Genomic DNA, 21,074 nt, shown 5'->3' with positions numbered 1-21,074 from the left:
TTAAACAAGCAGACGGCCTATTTCCTTTCTCTCTTCCTTAACTTGGAAATGTTTTCCTGTTTGAGGTCGCTTTCGTTAGTCGGAGAGCCTTCTTTCCATTTAGCCTGAACAGTGGGGTGATTTTTCGCAGCAATTCTTCTGTTCTTTCCAGAGTGCGCTTATTTTTTCCTTTTCTGAGTTGAGGTTTGCTTCTTGCTTCTTGAGTTCCTTGTGGTAGCAGAAAACTGGTCATTTACTTGATGTTTAACCTGAACCGGCTTCTATTTTTCCTGTGGCATGGATGGTTGCCTGAAAATACTTTTTCAAATCGTTTATAACTGAAATCTGGTCTTTCCAGGTTCATTCTTATCCCGCTGGAGTCGTGTCGCCTCAGGGCACGTTGTTCTCGTAATAAGTATCCAGCTGCAGAGGGGTCTTTTTACGCTTTCAATATTTTCAATCTTTTTCTTGACCTTTCTCGTTGTCCCGTTTTGCGCAATACCCTTTGGACCACTCATTTTGCTTCTTGTATTTCTGTTTTGTTTACCCTTGTATTTGTCTAAGGTGTCCAATAAAGCTGCTAAAATAAAATAAAATAAAATAAAATAAAAATAAAAATATTGTCGACTACCATCCGAGTGGAATGCTTAAAGCGCAAAAGGGCGCGCTTAAACAGCACAAGATTGCCGTCGTTGTAGCTCACATGGTCAGATATTTAATAGGGATAAATGCTTTGGACGAAGGTGGCAAAACAGATGAGATTGACGAGGAGTATGACTGAGGATGCAGATGATGACGATGCTGTGTTAGAGGAGATTGGTGATGGTAGTGAGGAAGAAGGTTAATTATGTATCAGATAATGAAGGTGACTGCACATTATTTGTCGATGATGGAGCAAATGAAACGGGCGATGATGGCGATGATAGCGAAAATGGCTACGATGAAACGAAGGACGATAATTGTTAAGAGGACGCAGTTGATATCAGTGACCGTTGACGTCCTATGTACCACAACATCTGGTAAAACGTATAGGACTTGGAGTGCTGTGGTTTACCGGCTGTCACATTAAAAACAATGAAACCTCTAACGTTTAGCTAATTTCTCGCCGACGCCATTGAATGACAGCTAAGAAGCGAGTACTCGGTATTATAAGAGAGACAACCTTACGCGTGAAAGGGTCCTTTGTTGTACATCTCGATGCTGAATCTCTTCATTAACTTGAAGTAGGACACGGCGTGCCCAAAACGGCTTTCAAAACAACATTTGACATTATAATGCACATAAATCTGTTATTTACCAGCAATAGCTGTCTTTTTCCGATGGGGAGGGTCACATTTTTTGTGGCCCCAGTTTAGTGTGGGGCTAAAATTTGAAAGCTTAATAAACGAGATGGACCGAAATTTTTGATGCCCACTTACCCTAAACTAGGAGCACCCTCCCTCCCCCCCACAATTCTACACAATAAATAATGACCGGTAAATAAAGGTAAATTAAGGAATTATTAACATTAAGGCAGAGTCAGTTTCAAACATACCCTGAAGAAGAAAGGCCGTGCCTTTCGAAATGTTGGAAAATATACTTCCCTGACCGTGAAATCAGCCTTGCTCTTTTTTTTTTTTAGATTATTTGGGACTTTACCTGAATTTGCTGAAAAAATTGTTTTTCGTTTTTTCTCAAAATCGGCCTTTAACTATTTAAAATAACCTTGGTAAGTGTTTTTGGTCGATTTTTTTGATGCGTCGCTTTAAATTAACGGTTTGTTTACAAGAGGTATTTACCTGGGTTGTGTTACCATGGCAATGATAATAGCATGTTTTATTTTTCATGGTAGTTTACGGTCTTTTTCTGGGTCATTTCCCATGCAAACACGAATGTGATAGTTGGTGATACATATATGAATACACGAATTGCACCCTGGGATAGATTTGCCATCGAAACCGAAGGTCGAGAATTAGCCCACTTTGAAAAAGAGTGATGGTCTGGGTCGAGAGTAGATGCCCAAGCGATTGTGGGAAGGTTTGGGGGACGTTGGCTATTATTATCGTCCCCCCAAACAATCCCACAATCACTTGGGCAGTTTCTCTCGACCCAGGCCATCACTCATTTTTAAAGTGGGCTATAGCACAGGTACCCCAAGCTCTATAAGAGATATAGACCTTTGTGTGAGTGTTATAATTTGAGCGTTACGGCGAGCATTGCGTAACGGCGAAATTATAAGGATTTGTATGGGAAAAAAACTATTCCTACTTCAATTTAAAAATACCAACGAATTTTCAATAAAAATCTCCCTACCTGAACTCCCTTGTCTTTTGCCCTTTCTCCTGTGTGGTTTTTGAAGCGATTGAGCGCGATTTCAGTGAGTTTTAGTTCCATTGCTTTCTTTGGGGTATATAGAGAGAAAAACAAAAAGAGAAAAAAGCAAAGAAGCCGCTACAGGCAAAAACGGAAATGATAAAGGACTTGATAGATCTAAAAGAAAGGGAAAAGTTGTGGAAAAACCCCGTCGGAGGAACGAGAAATCGATCGAGCAAAACCAAGCACCTCCCATGAGGAAGGTTACGTGTCAGACTTTGAGGACTGTGATCAACCACTCTGTTCATCAGCGAAGGGGATAAACTGAAGCTGTGCCATTCAACAGATGAATCATCGAATAGTTCGGATAGGGAATCAACTGGGCAATGGAAACTAAATCTGGATAGTTTTCCACCCATTGATGTTATTGTTCAAGAGCATCATAATGCTTGTCTGATAAATAATGATATATGATCTGTTACAAGCTTTGAGTCTGTTTTCTTAGAACAAGCGATGTTCACCTTTGAGAAAAGATATTTCAAGAAGGATTTAAGCTATTGACCTGAAATTTTCAGGACAGTCAATGCTCATTACTTGGGCGGAGCGCCAAGTTATAAAGTAGGATTTCTTCGTACGTGCCAAAACGCAGTGATCTACTGCGCGTACGCTACATGTTGGCCGAGTCTGCGAGTCTGCATGTATTCATCATAAGCCGCCATTACGGGACAAAAAACAAGGACGTAAAATTAACCCAACGAATATCGTATTCTTAAAAGAATACAGCTAGTATGTGTGTTGTCAGTGCTATTAAACTCCTTCCATTGAACGAAACTAAGGGGCAACTTTCCTTTCAGGACGGATATTTTCCAAAATTTCGACTTCAATTAACCTCAGACGCTCTTTTAGCTCTTCTCGATAAATCCCCATTCGGTGTCAAACGTAATCGACAAGATCAGGCCGTAAACACTGAATTTTAATACATACAGCCGAGCAAAACATTTCATTTCTCTGACCGCAATATAAAAAAGAAAACGTTCAATTAACTTTAAGGATTTAAGACCATTCCGTGGGTGAAAGGCTTAGGGTAAAGTAGGAAACTAAAACTAAAGCTTCGAAAATAAATTTCATTCGGGGTCCAGTGTGAGCGATAAGATCTGTTCACCAGAACAAATGTAAACACTGAAAGTTTGCTAATGCACAGTGACAATCAACGCTTGATGAATTAATTTCTTTATTTACGTTCACTTGGATAAAACCAAAATGTGATCCTCACGGGAAAACAGGGAAAAAGGTGAACGCACGGGCACGCCATATTGACAAGCTAAACGAAGAATCTGAAAAAAAATCTTTCCCTCGGAGTCGAGTGTTAGCGATAAGATCGATTCATTGGTACAAACGTAAACGCCGAAAAGTTGCATATTCATACCAACAACAACTGAGTACCGCAACGCTAAACGCATTTTTACTTTTACGTTGGATAAAGCCAAAATAGCAACTTTAGCACCCGGGCTTTAGCAAAACTGAAAGCCCCTTCCGATGTTACAAAAAGTTGAAAGAAGCCGTCGTTTGGATGTAGAAAGGAATTGCCACGCTGAAAACACCGGGAAGAAATCGATCACGTGTTAGGCAACCAAAATCGTTCACGTGTATCAAGTTTCATCCGGCGACGCGGCATTCAGAAAGAAAATATTTTCGGCGGTTCTTGGAAGGAAAACTGGACGGTTTCTGCTTGTTATTCAATCGCCACGGGAGCTGCAGTATCTTTCCACTTTATAAACCCAGCTTCTTTCATTTAAAGCCCTTTTAAATCCTGGAAACACTCTCTTTTGTGTCATGATATTTTGTCCATTGGCAATCACGCAAAACCACTAAAAGAATGAACGTACACTTCGACCTCCAGTGCGAGTGAAGTTTATTTTCTTTTTTGCGTGTTTAATAAACAAATAACTGTAGACATAATTTGAAATAGTTCATTCTTTGGTCACTCAAAGAGCGCTTTGATTTTGTCATTAAAGTTCTGTCCTATTCCAGTGATCATGAAATAGGTTCGTTGAGTTAACTTTCTGTAAATCGGATGTTCTGTGAGGTTTGTCTTATCCGCACGCGTCCCATATAGAACGCATGTCTTTTCGCACGCGTGTCACTTTGCACGTTCTGCGTGACATTTTGCGATCGTGCGCTGTTACCAGTGAAAAAGCTGGAACGTCTCTCATAGAAAGCCCAGAAAAAAAGGGTATCAGGGTGGAAAGGTATTCGCACAAATACCCCTCTGTCGCCAAAGTTCATCATTACCACTGGAACCGCAAATACTCCTTTGTCGCCAAAATCCATCACTATCTTAGATGCACCTCATGGTTACAAAATCCGACGTGTTTAGTATTAAAGAGAGTAATGTTTTATTTTGTTTGCGTGACATTTTCGGTCGAACTACATCACGTTTATCGCAAATATGATGCCTTAGACTCTCAGCGAATCTTTTATCGTTCACCTGTCACCAAAGACTGAACTAACGTGCATGCTCAGATACTCCTAATACAACGGCGCCCAAGTAAACGCTCCCACAGCGTCTTGTTTAGTTATTATAAATAATATGAATGAAGGAATTTGCCAAAGGCTTGCTGGGGAAAAAATGACCAATAAATATTCACCTAGGTTTTCAACGCGTAACTTGAGATGGTTCCTTTGACAAGTGATTTTACAATTTTGCAAAATCCTTCATTCATATCAACAATTACGTCTTATTCTTTGAAATAACGTAAAAAGTTCATTTTTTCTGTTAAGCCGGTTTGCAAAGAGAAACCTTTTCTCAAGTAGCCATGGGTTTTGCACTGTGGGTTGTATCTTTGACAGCCTGGTGTCAAGTTACTCTTGCTGACACTGCACAAAAACAGTCGTTGTTAGAATCTTTGGCTTATAAGCTTTCCGTTGATATATAGTTTGCTATGGTTTAGATTAAAACTGTCACTGCTATAGGTGATACAAAAAGTGTGCTTTTTTCAGGTAAAGCCCCGCCTTAACTTGAACAGCCCTGCATATATAGAAATGTGTATCTTTGACCTTTCTAAGACCTTAATGTATGATTTTTCTATAGCAAGAGGCTATGTATAGCCTATACTTGTGGCTAACAAATATTGGTGATTAGTTATAATTATAAACTCTGCACAGTTCCGAAAATTTAAATCAACGCATTGACTCCCGCGTGCATTTCAGTGATTCACATCCCCATGTACAGTAAAATGCATAACTTACGGGGTACAAAAAAAAAAAACAACAACAACAACAACAGAAAACACTCCTATGGTCTAAAATACAGTCCAACCTCCATGTGCGACCACCTCTCATAAGTGACCGCGACTGCTTTTTGAGGTGACGGCATTATAATATTCATTGTTTTTAACCTCTTGTAAGCGACCACTTGACACATAAGTGATCTGATCTCCATGTTGGATACAGTACTACGCTGTAGAACGTACGAGGAACATTTTAATGACAACCTAGCACTGCTCGTATTGTAACTAGGAAAATGTATGCAATAAATTCTCCTTGAATAAGATGTGCCAGACCTGTTCCTATAAGAGAACCCCTCTGCTCCGAGGCAAGATGACAAAGTTACTGCGCTTCATCTTTGATAATATAAGGAAAAATAGACAATAAGCTTTCCTAAATGAATTTTTTTTCCTTTGTTAACGCCTATGAAGCGAACACGTAAAATTTTTGCTTCGAGACGAGCAACACGCTTGCGAGCGATTCAATGGAATTACGAGTCAAATTTTGAAGGGAAATTATCGGCCCAAGTGGAGCGAAATCTCAGTCAGGAATACGAGGAATTGGTCAATTAGAACATTATTTCAGTGCAAATAGTTATTTTTTATACCAATCAAATCATCATCTTTATTCAAACATGGTATCACAATCATTTACATGTACAAGAAAAAAATATACATCAAAAGTAATTCAAATGTCACCTTGTGAACGGAGCTTTCTTAATCGTTCAACGTAAATGTATGAAAAACCTATCTAAAGAAATATTTAGTTTCTTACTACCAAATCTTCTCAAAGCCATGGTTGAATTAATTCACAGGTGTAACTGCACCCTTGAACATGTCTACTGTGTTATATTTTTTCAACAATTATCACCAACGTTAACAGGACGCCCTTTTTTTCTCTCTGGTAGATAGTCCAAAACTTCATTTCACTCTCCCACAAGTACAGCCACTCCCATGTCGCAACGACTCGTTGCCATGGAGCTGATCAAAGTCCACTCTTGTAACAATGGATCGTATTTCTCAAATGAGTTCAACAGCGATAAACCATCATAACCACCCACTGCAAACAGTTTGCCGCACATCACTGCGGTGCCCACATAACACCGGTTTGACTGCATTGCTGCAATGCTCATCCATTGGTTGTTACATACACTGTAGCATTCCACAGATGACAAGTGTTGGGTACCGTCATAACCTCCAACAGCAAAGACTTGGCCATCTAGAACCACTATACCAGCTCCTAAGTGGAAACAATAACACCACATACATGAAACATGCGGTACATCTAGGGCACTAACTCAGGCCACACTTGCATTTTTTTTTTTTTTTTTACAAAACAGTTAACTTTACCACAGGATAATGTAAATGAGACTGTGGCTGGAAGTTCGACTCTTGAGCGACTTGGGAGCTCTAAATTTTAAATCTTGTGTCAGGATGAAAACAACAGGTAAAACAGATTTATGCCAAAGCAATTCCCTCCAAATGAACCACAAAGCCTAATGTATTGAAAGCCAAAAGAGGAGATTGGCGAGGATCAACGATAGTCTTGTCTGGCCTTTATTTCACGGTTAAAACTTCAGGCATGACTTTCACACTCTGGGGATTTGAGCCAATCACAAACACCGTAAAAAAATGAGTATTTACGCATTTGCTTCCGCACATGAGAGAAGCGGTGCATGAATCAGGTGCCGCTCCAGTGTCGCATACTCAATAAAAGAAATTTGACTGGAGTAAAGCAACCAACAAAAGAACAGAAAAACACGTCACAAATGCATATTGAAGAAAATATTGAAAGGTATTTTTGACGACAGTAACAGTATTATTTTCAATAGCTATTTCTTTTTGAAAGTCCAGTTTTTCGCGCAGAAGTGTGGGAAAACTGCCAAAAGAGGGTTTTATGTGGTGTTAAAGCACCTGCAGTATACTGAGAATTTTGTGATTAGAAATGCATAGTTTAATGAATATCTGTGTTCCATATTGTCAAAAACCCCATATAGATTCATGCTATTTGATAATGTAAGGGATTGTTCCATTTTGTTGGCCCACTGACCAGCATTGGAAAGTCTCCCAAAAGGCTATAGCAGAGGAGCAGCGTAAGAACATGTGATCTAAGGAGTTTATATCAGTTAAGCATTGAAGGCATACATTGCTGTCACAAATTTTGGTTCTAAACAGATTTACTTTGATTGCAAGAGTGCTGTGTATAATCTTATATTATTTTGAACATTGTTATTACAACGTCGTTTTTGATCTGAAGAGGTAATTCGTACAGTTAATGAATGGTTTCGTGAAAAAACCCATATCTTAAGATCTTATCTTGGTACCAAAATTTCCTTCAACAGAACACTGTGCACATTTTTTTGTGGAAATATTTTCTTTTGTTTTCTCACTTTCTGAAAATTGCCAAGGAGACTTTTTAATTGCAAATTTCCAAGAGATTGGTACAGTGTTTATGAAACCGGAGAAGAAAGTGAAAGGGATTTTTGGCTTCAATGTTATAAAAGTTTTTAAACGATAGGAATTTTGCCTGCCTGATCTTTTTGAAGGAGGTCATCAACTTGTATGATGTTTTGTACAATCTCAAGTGTAACCCGGTCGTTTCTTCGCCCAGGTCAGATGCCATTCCAATCATGAAACAAGTATAAAAGATATTTGAAGTTCACCTCTGAAAAAAGTAGCAACTCAGGAGCAATGGCTAGTTAAATTCACTAAATCATGTCAAAACAGTACAAAGCAACTCTCAATGTCCAAATACAATAACCCCGCACAAATGGAGAGAATCCACATTTTGTTATTTTTCTCCTCATTTTTCTTTGCTTTTTATCTTTTCTCAAACAGATCAGAATATAAAAACACGAAGGAGATGTTCAGAGCTTTGCAAGGATTTAAAAGAGCTGGTTACATAGAGAAAATGCAAGAAAATTAAAAAACAAGGGTTCCCGTTGAAAGATTAGTTATATAAATTAGGAAAACTGCCCAATTCTCCATGCCTGACACATGAAGCCATGCACTGAACACTCGACTACTGGATTGAATTTCAGCTTAAAGTTTGCATTCAACATAATCAAAAATAAGTCAAATTTTACTCTTGGTAGGAATGCTTGATCAACCTTCACTATAACAATAAAATATTATTATTTTAAATACCGTCGTTTGATATGGTATAGATGGTAATGCATTTATATACTGCATTTTCTATTCATATATAAATATATGTTCAAATGCGGTTTACATCAGCGTATGTCGATTAGTGACCTCATCCTACCCAGCCAACCCATGAAATCATGAAACAGCACAAAGACCAGACCAGCACACCAGGAACTCCATGCCCTACTCTTTGCGATTAGTGTCTGGGTTCTTTAACGTCCCACAGGGTATAGCTTAACTTGTAACAACAATTTGTCCTTTGATGCTAGTAGAAACCTTTGATGTATACATTTTCATGAACGATTTTGTCTGTTGATAGTTATAGAACGTACCTGATCTCCTGCTGATCATGGGAGCCAAGCCAGTCCACTGTCCAATCCTGGGGTCATACCGTTCAATGCTATTTAGAACATGGTTTCCATCATAACCACCAACACAGTAAAGTATACCATCAAGGTTAGTAAGCCCTGCACCTTCTCTTGGTGCTTGCATTTCACCGACAAGCGTCCATCTGTCAATTGTTGGGTCATAGCACTCAACACTGGTGTGCCTTGTTGTACCATCAAATCCACCAGCTACATAAATTTTCCCTGCAATTTAAATGCAGCAGTCTACTGAGTGTTTGTGTTGGCTCAGTTTATTTTACACCCTCTGAGAAAAACATGCACCCTAATTTCCTAATTAATAACAAATAGAACTATGCTTCCATACGTTTTTGTGTAGAGGCTTATTTACTTTGCAATTCAGATCTTATTTGTTTATTGGGTTGTTTGCATCTCTAGTGAGTGTAGTTACTTTTGCTTTGGCTTCAGGATACTCAGGTAAAAACTGTTCTAAAGCATGTTAAATAGCCATAGAAATCTTCGTGTTGAGCTACATTTGGTGTATGATGCAAGATATGATTTAGTGAGTTGCAGTGCGGATAAAAGTTTTATCATTTATTTGGTTACCAAAAAATGTGTTGCGTCATCATCATTAGGTCCAGCTGACAGTATCAGAGGTCCACTTTATTCTTGAACATTAATAAAGGAGAAAAACTCTAACCGTAATTCTACAATGCCCTTCCACAATACTTAAAGAACAAGCTGCTACTCCTTGAGAAAAGGGCCTTGTCTATAATCAGTATAATAACTTCAGGGGGGCGCAAAGTTACACAGCAGTTGGGCATGCATAAGACCTATGTTAGATCATTACGAGTTTTTGTGCCAAAAGCTTTTCAACAAGGACGAGACGACCTAAGCCACAAGCTTAGGGGAATCCTTCCACCATTGCATGATGATTCAAGTTATAACCTTAGAAAACAGCACCATTTTAATATGCCATGGCTTCGTACTAATAGAACTAAGAATACGTTTATATTTGCTATGTTGAGGAAATTTAACTAGAAATTTAGCTAAACTTTACCTGTGCTGTGGTCTCTTTGATACGACATATTTATTTTGATCCTTTGTATCATATTGCTGTAATTAGGTTTAATTTTTAATATTTGCGTTTGTAAATAATTATGTAATTCAGCCTTTAGGCTGCGAGGTAATTTTTTTAAAAAATTTAAATTAAATTAAAATTAATTTCAGCGGTTTTCCTACAAAGCCACTGTTTTAAGTCTCATAAAGCTAGACAAATGGGTTTTATCATTTTGACTTTCTCTTTACAAGGCCATTAATGTCCACTACATGTCTGGGAACGCTTTACAACATACACGTAACACTACACATTTCACTCCTAATCACTTGTTAAACATCAACAATAAAAGCTTCTCACCAAACTGCCCCAACTTATGGTCTTGTTTAGAGTCATTAATCAGGTTCGTCAGAAAGTTACATGTGAACACTGACATTCATTTGACATAGAAGACGGAATTCAGCTTAACGGTAAATTAAATCAAAATAAATAAAAGAATGTTGATTTGTTGTTTGTAAATTTGACATGCAACTGTGTGTGTGCTGTTAATTAAATAGGCTCTATTTATCACAAAGTGCCAGAAATAATGTTTACTTATAAACTTCTGTTTGGAGGTAAGGGAAGTTCCATTGACTGTTTATTAGCTCAGATCACACTGTTGTAATAAAGGCAATTTTCACCTGCTAAGGTAGTTGCCCCAGCCAAGCCACGCCTTTGTAACATAGGAGTCATGACTGTCCACTGCGATGTTGAGGAATCAAAACACTCTACAGTATTAAGACGACTGGAAGCATCATAGCCTCCAATGGCATACAGTCTGTTGTTTACAGCTACTGCACTAAGGTATCGCCGCTTTCTCTTCATTGGCTGTAAAAAAGACAACCTTGCTTAAGACACTGTTTATGATCACACAAAGAATGTCTGAAGCTTACTGCGGTGGAACAAATAAATAATTATCAATTAAGTAACTACTAGACATTATGGTTTCCAAAATTTTAGACAGTGTTGAAAGCAATGTCACATTTTCTCAAAGAGCTTGTGTATCATTGCTCCAGAAAGCTCTTGCACAAGCTTTCCTTGAAGTAACACAGATCTTGTTTAAGAAATATTACATGATGAAGTGTAATACTTAGAGACAGTTTTGACTCCCAAAATTTGACCACGAAAAAGGATAATGTCCAACCAATCCCATCTCCTCTCCCCATTATCAATATATCTTTGCATCATAAGGCATACAAGAAGAAGTTATAGGAACCCTTGTTTAAAAAGGAGAGGTCTGAGATTATTTTTAAAAATTTAAGACATGAAAGGGGCTGTTTGTAATTTCTAGTGGTAGTTTGTGGGCAGTCACAGACAAAGATCTTGTGCTACACATTTTTAAATTAAAAGGTGGAATAAAGAGAAGATTTTTTAAGGATGAGCATGACCTCCAACATGGAGTGTATGAAACGAGTTTCTGTTATTGATTAAAATCTTGAAACCATATGTGGTGAGGGCAGTCTACTAAAGGTGTTAGTGTGATAAATGAATGACAGAAAAGTTACACATGTCAGTCGTCTTGTTGATGGCAACGCTAGGTGTTTTTGTACGAGCCCTGAATCAGCCTTGAATCATGAAATAATGTAACCACATATAATTGTTGAGTCTATGGAATAAATCCCACTGAGAAATTCAAATCATGCATTGAGCAGTTTAATAACTTTCCAACAGCATTAACAAAATTTTATTTTGACAATTTTTTGGCTGTTTTTAGTTTACCTGTACAACACACCACTGATTTGTTGCTGGATCATATTTCTCCACAACATCAACAGGAGACTGCAAATTTCCAAAACCTCCCAATACATACATCACCTCTGATAGGCCAATACGAGACTTGGTTCTACAGTTCTGCATTAAACAACGACATTCAGGCCTCAAGTGATACTTTTTTGCCTCATCAACAAGGTCTCTACAGTCAAGGCTTTGTCTGATTAATTGCTACAAGATAAGAAATAAACATTGGATATTTAAGTGTCATAGCGTCAGTCAGCTGGTTGTTGACAAACCATGTTATTTGAGTGTTTGGTTTATCAACTGAAGAGAGTTGATATGGAACATCGTGGCGACACCTTTAAATAAAAAATCTAATCAAAGGCTCCTGTGAGCCAACTCATGAATGCAGATGACACATCAGTAATTGAAATTTAGACGGCTACGGAAACTTCCTTGAAAGTGAAAAGAAATTATATCTTTGCCCGATTATGTAACGAAAAATAACCATTCTTGTACCATAAAAATGAGTGTCAAACTATTCTCTACAGATTGAATAAGATTATTCTGATGCGCCGATGAAAAAAAAATCACGTGTTTTTTTTATTCAAAGTTCATAGAAGCACGCCATGTGCAGCTACGTCATGTAAATTCGTGTCCGATAGTCCGGGGCTACTGGATTTTGCGATCGGGCTAGTGGATTCTAACCATCACTTTAAAATTACAAAATTTATAATACTGTAGGGCATACTTTTTTTAACTTCCAGGTAGATTTGCCTTTTTCAAGTCGATCTCACAAAGGGAAATCTGTTCAACAAAGTATCGCATTACATTTCATGCCCGACATAAATGCGTGAAATTTTTTCTTTGGAGTTCAGTCCACGCAATCCTCAAGTAAAAATAATGAACTATGACAAGCTCTTGCTAAATAAGAATTATTTATCGACCGCGTCCTTTTGCTTTCCCATAAATTACCAGTTGTAAATTTCGAAAATGAAACATTTTTTCTCTTTGAAACCTCTATGAAAGCTGACAAGATCTTTAAGTGTTCATTTCACCAGAAATTGGCATAATTTTGTTTACGACGTCAATGATGCATGACTTGGCACGTTCCGCTTTCGCGTGAAAACGGACAAATTAAATTATTTTTTAATTAAATTATTTCTAAATTAAATTCTTTTTAATTCTTAAAAGAAACCCCACATTGTAGAAAAAACGAAAAAAACCTATAACTTTGCTCACATTCAATGAAAAATCTCCATTCTTACACTAAAATGATTGTCAAATTATTCTCTACAGAATGAATGAGAGAATTCTGACGCGTCGTGAAAAAAAATGTTCACGTTTTTTTTTTCACTAATTGAGTTTACGACCCCAGGACTTTCTCAAAAACTGAAAAAACTTGTAACTTTGCTCAGATTGAACGAAAAATCTCCATTCTTGCACTAAATGATCGTCAAATTATTCTCTACATATTGAATAAGAATTTCCTGATGCGCCGTGAACAATAAATGTTCGCGTTTTTTCCACTAATTGAATTTAAAACTCATTCACTGCGCACGCCCGAAAGTTAACGACAAAACCAACCAACCAACCAACCAACCAAGTCAACAGTCAGCTATTGCTATAACTCGTTCATTGCGCTACGCGTATTCACGAGTTAAAAAATTAATGTGAATTGACCTTCCTGGGGAGTCCATTTGGATTGGCGAATCTTGAGTGCTTCAAAAACACACTCTCTGCCGGTTTATTAGAAGTCTTTGCCACAGAAAAAGCTTTAAGATGAATGCAAAAAAGGAATTTTTCGCTGTCATGTTTGACTGAAAATTTGTCTGTTTGTTTGGCTATTGGAAAAAAAAATTAAAAGCTTTGCTAAGAACAATTTTCTGAGTCAGAAAGTGGAAGATTTTCTGGAATGGTAACTACAGCATTGTGGTTCTCAAATGATGACACATTTGTAATGTTTGTAACTATTAACAGTTCTTGGGTTTTGAATTGCCGCTAAAGTTTAGAACAAAAATGAATCTTCCAAATCAGCACTCTTAAACCCCACGGAATAAATGAATGCTTTCCATTCGACTTATTTATTCTGGTTTTTCACGGCTCCTTTCTCCCTCCAATAGTGTTCTCCACAATTCCTTGATTTGCTCTGACAAAGGGCTAACACTTGAAAATGTCAGCACTCGAATCTCAGTCTCTTTATGGTGGCCATATTACCTTATCAACTGTTTTGATAAAATAAAACATTAGTGTCCACTCCCCAACAGATGCAGCACCACTGACAGTTTCTCTAAAAACTAAGCCCCTTGTCCATGTTTATTGTTACTTGAGATACTATTGGGTCTAGAAAAAGTGCCTGCTTGAACAGGGTGTCTGTATTAAGCAAGTTAGCCTAGAAAAGTGAATGGGCAACATTTTAATAATGAATCGTCTGCCAAATTTAATTGCACTAAAAATATCATGAATTTAAATTGTTTGTCGAGGTGCACTTTGTAAATTATACAATGCATAGTTCTGGAGCAACATAGATAAATTCATCTATGGCATAAGAGCATTTCCAGGCCCAATAAAAAATAACTGGAAAACATGATAAAAAAGGCAAGTTAAGGTTCATGTGCTTAATGTGTTAGCTGTCTATAGATTGTACCAACTGATTGATCAATCATAGAACAGTTTTCGATTTAATGATGTACAAACAAAACCAGGCTAAGGATAATCCCAATTCTAGTCAATCACAACAAAAGCAAACACATTCAAGAAAGTGATAATCGATGTATGTTTGACTATTAACTGGTTAGAAGTTGGGTGTAAGTTTCAAGCATGGGTTGTATAGTAATGCAAACCAAAGCTAATGCAAACTCAGCACTCAATTGCAAACTCCAGCTCTAAATATCTTTTCACCATGTACCTACCTCATTGTCAACTGTGTCTGTTAAATATCGTGGTGTTAGCAGTGGTAGGCGAACATATTGAAGCATTTTGGGTAAAGAATCCTTCCTCTTCTTTTCATCTAGCTTTATCCAAGAAATAACAGCCTCAAAAACTGCTTCTTCGGATGGCACCTGTGATTCATAATCCAAAACTACTTAATAAACAGTAAAGGTGTTTGAAATGCAAAGTATATGGCATCACATTTAATTACCTGATATAAGATAAAGATTTTCTTTCAATGCCCTGCTATCCTCTAATGCGTGTCACTCCGTTTGAAAGAAAATTGTTGCAAATATTTTTACCCCTGTGAAAGCTGAGAGATTGTAACCAAAAATGTCCTGAGGACATAAGGGGCGCTTACCATTTTACGCCAACCACCCGGATGGAATTTTTCGGCATAAATACAAAATGATTTAGCTTGTCTTAACATAAGATGGATAGCATGCAAAATGTAAGTACTCCAAATGGAAAATTGATCCATACCATCTGATTTTTCAACTGGTTTTCCATGTAAATGGTAAGCACCCAAGGTCATTTAGGTTACTTCTCTCAACAATCTACATATTTATTAAATAAATTGTGAAGGGGTGACATGTTGGCAAAAATTTAACCATGTAATGAAACAAAGACTTGTAGCAGCTAGGGTATTAGATGTATTGTAATGATGGAGATGGAGGGTCATGTATGGAAATGAGAACTATAGCAAAAACTGTTCTAAGGCACAACAAGATGATGGATATTGAATGGCAGGTAAAATATATCCATGATCAGCAGACAGATGCTTGGACTCTTACTTCACGCTGGGCTAGTTCAGAAATATCTTTTGTTGAGAGGGGGTGGGGTGGGTGCTCATTCAAGGGTGGGCACTAGTATAATAACTTTTTGGGTTTTCAGGGTAGGCACTTACTTGAGGTGGGTGGTTAATGGAATAAATACCCTATTACTGAATAAAAAGTAAAAAAGTAGCATGCATTATTTAACAATAATATTATTATTCACCTATTAGTCAATATTCAACAATATTTACCAAGCTTGAGGCAAATAATTGCTTTAGTACATTACTCAGCTGATTATCACAAAAAACCAAACAACTGACCGAAAAATGTCAATTCTCAAATAGTCATGCATTAATGAACAGAGATGCATAGTCTGGGTCGAATGAACTGCACATGTGTCAAGCAGAAAATCATTCTTGTTTAATTCAAAGAATTCTTCTCCATCATTCCACTGTTTCAATGAGACAAAGCATTGACTTCTTCAGTAAATGTTGGTTTTCTCTGCACTGCTTACCAAAATACATGTAGGTGGAGATAAATTAACCCCATGAACATGAGCATCAGCTTTCTTGTCTTTCTCATACAATTTCTTGATAGTTTCACTAGTTAACAGATTTTTAGAAACTGTGCCAGCTATTTTTTCCTCAGAGACAAGTTGCTTCAGATGGGAATTCAGTGCTTTATTGACTTCATTGAACAAGTCCAAGGTTGACCAAGACGGAAAATTTTTTGTTATCCGCAGTGACTTCAGATGGTAATTGAGGGCTGTTAAATAAAGAAAATTTTGTGCGAGCTTTTTTGTAATAATTTTTGGTTGTTTTCATTTTTAATAACATTTCCACAAAAATGAACAACATTATTTTATCTATTACAACCTAAAAAAATTTTATACATGGGTCTTGCCCTCGAAAATGTTACCCCAAACGTAGAAGCATCTTTAGTGCCTTTCATCCTGTAAATTTTTTCCCCAGAAACATCAACAAATTGAAAACTGAAATTTAATGTGCCCTCACTGTGATCACCTTCTGATCACCTTTTATCCGCTGGATAGTTCGCTATCCGGCCGATAAAATGTGTGCAAGATTTTCACGATAGTCCTATAATTTGTGAATAGAATAGAAGCATATGTCAAATTTAAGAAATATGGGATTGTGTGGAAAACTTGCCAAAAGCATTGCTTGGAGTACATTTGCTCTGTTGGATAGCTACTTATCCACTGGATAAAGTTATCCGCTCTTTGAACATTTGGGGCCTGAGTAATAATACTTAAGTGTAGATGTTACCATAACACAGCAATCTGCAGACTGTGTGGGCTTCTTAGTAATTCTGAAAATGACTCATTAAGGAGTCTTCATATTTTAGGCAACTTCAAGCAAAAATTTCTGAAATGCTTTAATACTGCAGGTTTTATCATAACATTGACTTAATTAATGTAAAGTGTTATTTATAATGTCATGCAAGTTGAAAGCAATGTACAAATTAATAAGAAAAAGGTGTTCTAGAAATCCCAGAAATTACATTGTGTGCAGTGGCTTTTTGTCAAAGAAAATACTTTTACAAGGACTGGATCAGGGCTTAAAATATGCGTAAAGTTTGAACATTTTAAATTCACTCAGGGCCCCAACCTCCTTCTACTCTGTGTCCCCACCACAAATAAAGTCCTGGAACCACTATTGGTAAAACATTTATAAGTCAATGATATAGTTTAGAACCAAAATAATGTATGTGTTCCCACTTACAGTTAAATTGTCACACTTTATCAGAGACTCAACATCCTCACTGGTCAGTTGCAGGAATTCTTCACTATCCACCAGGTCAACAAAGTGTTTCAGGATATATTTTTCAGCAGCATTTCTTAACTCTTCACATCCATGGGTCTCAGCAAATGATCTGATCCCTAAACAATTCGATGGATCTAGCTGCTGTTCCAAAAACTCACAACATGCATTTTGAACACCTAAAGATGAAAAAATGATTTCAAAAGTTCTCAAAATGAAATTGAGAATGAAATTGATTTGAAAACAACTACTCATAAGAAATTGCTTTTTCCAGGCCAATTCCCAGTTTCCTCAATTGAAAATGCCTGCCAAGAATCATGGAAGTTAATTATGCCGCACTAAAACCCAAAAGTTAATGAAGTGTCTTGTTACTCAGTATTAACAAAGTCAAAGTGTGGGTTTTTTTTGTGTTCCTCACAATAGGTCATCAACGGATTATTATCAAATGATATTAAGTTTCATAGATTATCTACCTTATTAATGTAGGAAATTAATGATGTACGTTGACAATGCGAAAATTACATTACAATTAATTAACGCAAATTTTTCAAAAGCTACGTTTATATGCATTAAATTAACGCAAATTTTTCGATAAGCATCTTGCTTTAGTTACTGCGATTTTCATAATTCTGCAAACTTGCACTTTACATTTCTGAACGCCAAACTGCATTTTGGCTTCCGTCAATAAACCTTCCAAGACAAGTGCACGGGTGTTTCTAAGTTTTTTTTAAAGCCGAAAATTTGGTAATCAGGTAGTCGTTGTTCCTTCACAGTTCTACTTGTACTTTGAACAAGATGTCTTCGGTTTCTTTTATAACACGGGCTCTTCAATGTAATGTTTGGATATAATTTGTGTGACAGTAGAAAAGGGGCAGCACTAAAAGCCGGAATACGGAATCTGGAATCGAAAACTACAATACCTTATACGGAGAGAGAAATATTCAATGGTGAAATATGTGACTTGGGGTAAAAAAGATGGAATAAAGATGGAATAAGAAAACAATGCTATTTATAAAGGAAGCAATGTCTTATGGGACAGAGAGAGACAAGGTACAGGTGAGAGACAATGTGAATAGCTTCAGACTGCACAGATGGAAGACTCTCCAATTTAGAAGCACCTGAGTGTATACTTTCTTCCTCTTTTGTTTCATCCATAATTTTTCCGGATACCCAGTTTTAACTTGTTTTAAAAAAAGGCTGTTAAATTTTTCGGAAGGTAGCAGAGTAAAACTACAGGTAGAGTGAGGGAAAGTTTCAGGTAAGTCAGCAAATAGGAACCGAAGTGCACTAGGGGAGCGAAGTCTGATGAAAATCATTTGGTGGATTTACTGATTTTATTCCAGGTCTAAATTTATTTATTTATTCTATCATTATGATTTACCCACAAATACTGAATAATTGTCAAACTGCTGAGTTTGTCATGTTGCCGTAAGATGTTTGTCATTGCGGCTGTTTTGCTGCATTATTAATCAAGCTGCAAACAGAAAACAGAGAATTTGCTGGCCATGCAAAATGAAACCATGTGAACAAAATTTACTGTAGGTGATATTTGTGGTCTCCAGAAATCTTAATACAGTTTCAAAGCAAAACAAAGAGACCAATAATTTATAGACTATCAAATTAATTTTCTATACTTCGTGGGTGACCATTTTTATATTTTTAAACCGTGGGAACACTCATTTTTCATTGGCGGGAAAAAATGACTTAACAACATTTTTTCTCTGGTGTTAGGTATCACAAAATCTAGAATTTGCATTTAACAAGTACATTACTTGCTTCATTCCAACTAAATTTCAACTTTTTCGCAAGCAGTAAATGTTTAGTTTGCCGTTTGTAGTTTCCAATTCCGGATTCCGTGATTTAGTACTGCCCATAGAAAAGGGTTGTGCTTTGATAGTCCTGCAATGCGTCAATGTACACTGTTTGGCCTTATCTGAAGGTTCATTAACATCAGTTTATCAGTTCTCCAATTAACTTTAACTCTAGATTGATCAAATTTCAATGCAATTTGACCAAAATGTTCATCACACAATAATGCACCAAACTATAGATCAGGCTTTCTCATGGTATCCCAGTGCGTTAGACTCATTGAATAGACTCATACTTTGCAATGGTCTTTCTTAGGAACCAATGGGAATATTGGAAAAGTCTGACACACTTTGCTAGCCCTTTATCTCCTGGATGATACAGTCCAGGCCCCAGTTGTTAAAGGAGTGGTTAACTTTATCCAGCGGATAAGCCACTATCCAGCAGATAAAATGTATTAGTTGGAGCACACTTTATTACCTGGATAACAATTTATCTACTGGATAATGTTATCTGCCCTTTGAAAAACAGCAGGGTCCAGTTTGTTGGAATGTCTACATTAATATGAGGGCTAGAAATTCAGTCAAAGAACACACTGTCAGTTTTGTTTCAGGGCTTGTGCTTGCCTACCAAAACAAAAACATTTAAAAGTTACAACTGTTTTCTTCAGATTCTACATTTGCTAGCTTATACAGAAATTTATAATTTACTAGGGTTTCTACAAAAACAGCGCACAGACAAGTTTTTTCTAAGGAATACTAGCACAGGTTTGGAATATTGTCAAAAATGTTTACTGTAATATAAAAGACCATACATACCCGCCAACTGCAACAAACAAGCAGCTGGGAGAAGAGCTTGTACATTTTCCACACTGACTTGAATTGACTCAGTGTACACAAAGTCTAAAAGAAATTCCATTGTATCAGAGTCTAAACCTTGAAGTTCAACCACAGACTGATGACTCTCGTCTAAATCTCCAGTAAACATGGCACAAAAATAATCACTACAGGCAGACAGCACCACACGGTGTGCACAAAATTCCTTTTCTCCTACTTTTAGAGTAACATCACATAGCTTTTCTTCCTTCCTCAGCTTGTTTATGGACTTGAGGATGTGATCTGAATGTCCACATGTTAGTGTTTGGTTTTCACGGCCCATTATACTACTCGACTGTAGATGACTGTACAGAAAAAACAAACAATTTACGCTGGAAGCCTGGGTCGACCGCGTTGCGGCTGTACACTTTACCACAATACCTTGCGAGCCTAACACAACATGGAAAGCCTCCTGGGTAAATGTACCAAAAAAAAAAAAAAATCAAAGGGCACCAGAATCTGGAATCCGGAATCCCGAATCGGAAATAAGTTTCTTTAAACGGAGATCGAGAGAAATATTTAATGGTGAAATGTATGGGCCAGTTATTCAAGATAGATATGGCTGTTGGCAAAATTAAAAATATCTTAGAACGTGGTTTTGTTAAACACCGTCTAAACTGTCTTTTAATAACTGATCCTATGACTTGGGGTAAAAAGATACTGAATGAAAAACGTAATCACTCGTTGGCATAAAAGAAAACGCTATATATCTTATGGGATAGGCCGCGAGGGGGTGGGGGGACGGACAACGTAAGAGGCAACGTGTATTGCTTCAGGCTGTATAGATGGCGGACTCCGGACACTGAACAAAAAATATTGTTTTCCACCTAGGAAAATATATTGGAAAAAATATTTATCTTCCAGTGAAAAAATGGGGGGATCATCAATGAAATATTAAATTAAGAGGGGAGGGGGGCTACTTGCCATTCTTAGACCTGAGGAGGGAGAGCCTGGCAAAAAGTTTCATCTATGAAAATATTCCCCCTCCCCCCTTACATAAATAATGACCGGTCCCTAAACATCTCGACATCTAAACATCCCAACAACTTAACATCTCGACAACCAATCTTA

General features: G+C 37.2%; 1 protein-coding gene and 1 long non-coding RNA gene across 3 annotated transcripts; both read right to left on the bottom strand.

Moving 5' to 3' along the window:
- Window positions 1-78: 78 nt before the first annotated feature.
- Window positions 79-2,332, bottom strand: LOC146472923 (uncharacterized). Its single transcript, XR_014866516.1, has 2 exons — window positions 2,272-2,332; window positions 79-559 (listed from the first exon to the last, which is right to left on the bottom strand). It is a non-coding gene; the product is annotated as an uncharacterized LOC146472923 (long non-coding RNA).
- Window positions 2,333-6,132: 3,800 nt separating this feature from the next.
- LOC146472922 (kelch-like protein 12) lies at window positions 6,133-20,322 on the bottom strand. Of its 2 annotated transcripts, XM_085119136.1 has the most exons (7): window positions 19,947-20,322; window positions 17,284-17,501; window positions 14,750-14,899; window positions 11,844-12,065; window positions 10,766-10,952; window positions 9,017-9,274; window positions 6,133-6,777 (listed from the first exon to the last, which is right to left on the bottom strand). In XM_085119136.1, the coding sequence occupies exons 1-7, from the start codon at window positions 20,284-20,286 to the stop codon at window positions 6,464-6,466; spliced, it is 1,689 nt and encodes a 562-aa protein (XP_084975262.1). In that variant the 5' UTR covers window positions 20,287-20,322; the 3' UTR covers window positions 6,133-6,463. The 2 variants fall into 2 exon arrangements, with proteins under 2 accessions (XP_084975262.1, XP_084975263.1); XM_085119137.1 differs by lacking the exon at window positions 11,844-12,065.
- Between the last annotated feature and the right edge of the window lie 752 nt (window positions 20,323-21,074).

The sequence above is a fragment of the Pavona decussata genome, unplaced genomic scaffold (genome assembly GCF_977016875.1).
Source record: "Pavona decussata unplaced genomic scaffold, jaPavDecu1.1 SCAFFOLD_96, whole genome shotgun sequence".
In the NCBI taxonomy this organism is placed as follows: Eukaryota; Metazoa; Cnidaria; class Anthozoa; order Scleractinia; family Agariciidae; genus Pavona; species Pavona decussata.
Note: the sequence above shows the minus strand (reverse complement) of the source record. Positions and strands in the feature narration are given on the sequence as shown.

Coding starts and splice junctions, on each gene's coding strand:
- LOC146472922 (XM_085119136.1), bottom strand. CDS start 20,286: ATGGGCCGTGAAAACCAAACACTAACATGTGGACATTCAGATCACATC. Junction 17,502..19,946: donor TTGTTTGTTGCAGTTGGCGG/GTATGTATGGTC, acceptor TTTCATCTTTAG/GTGTTCAAAATGCATGTTGT. Junction 12,066..14,749: donor CAGACACAGTTGACAATGAG/GTAGGTACATGG, acceptor CTTATCTTGTAG/CAATTAATCAGACAAAGCCT.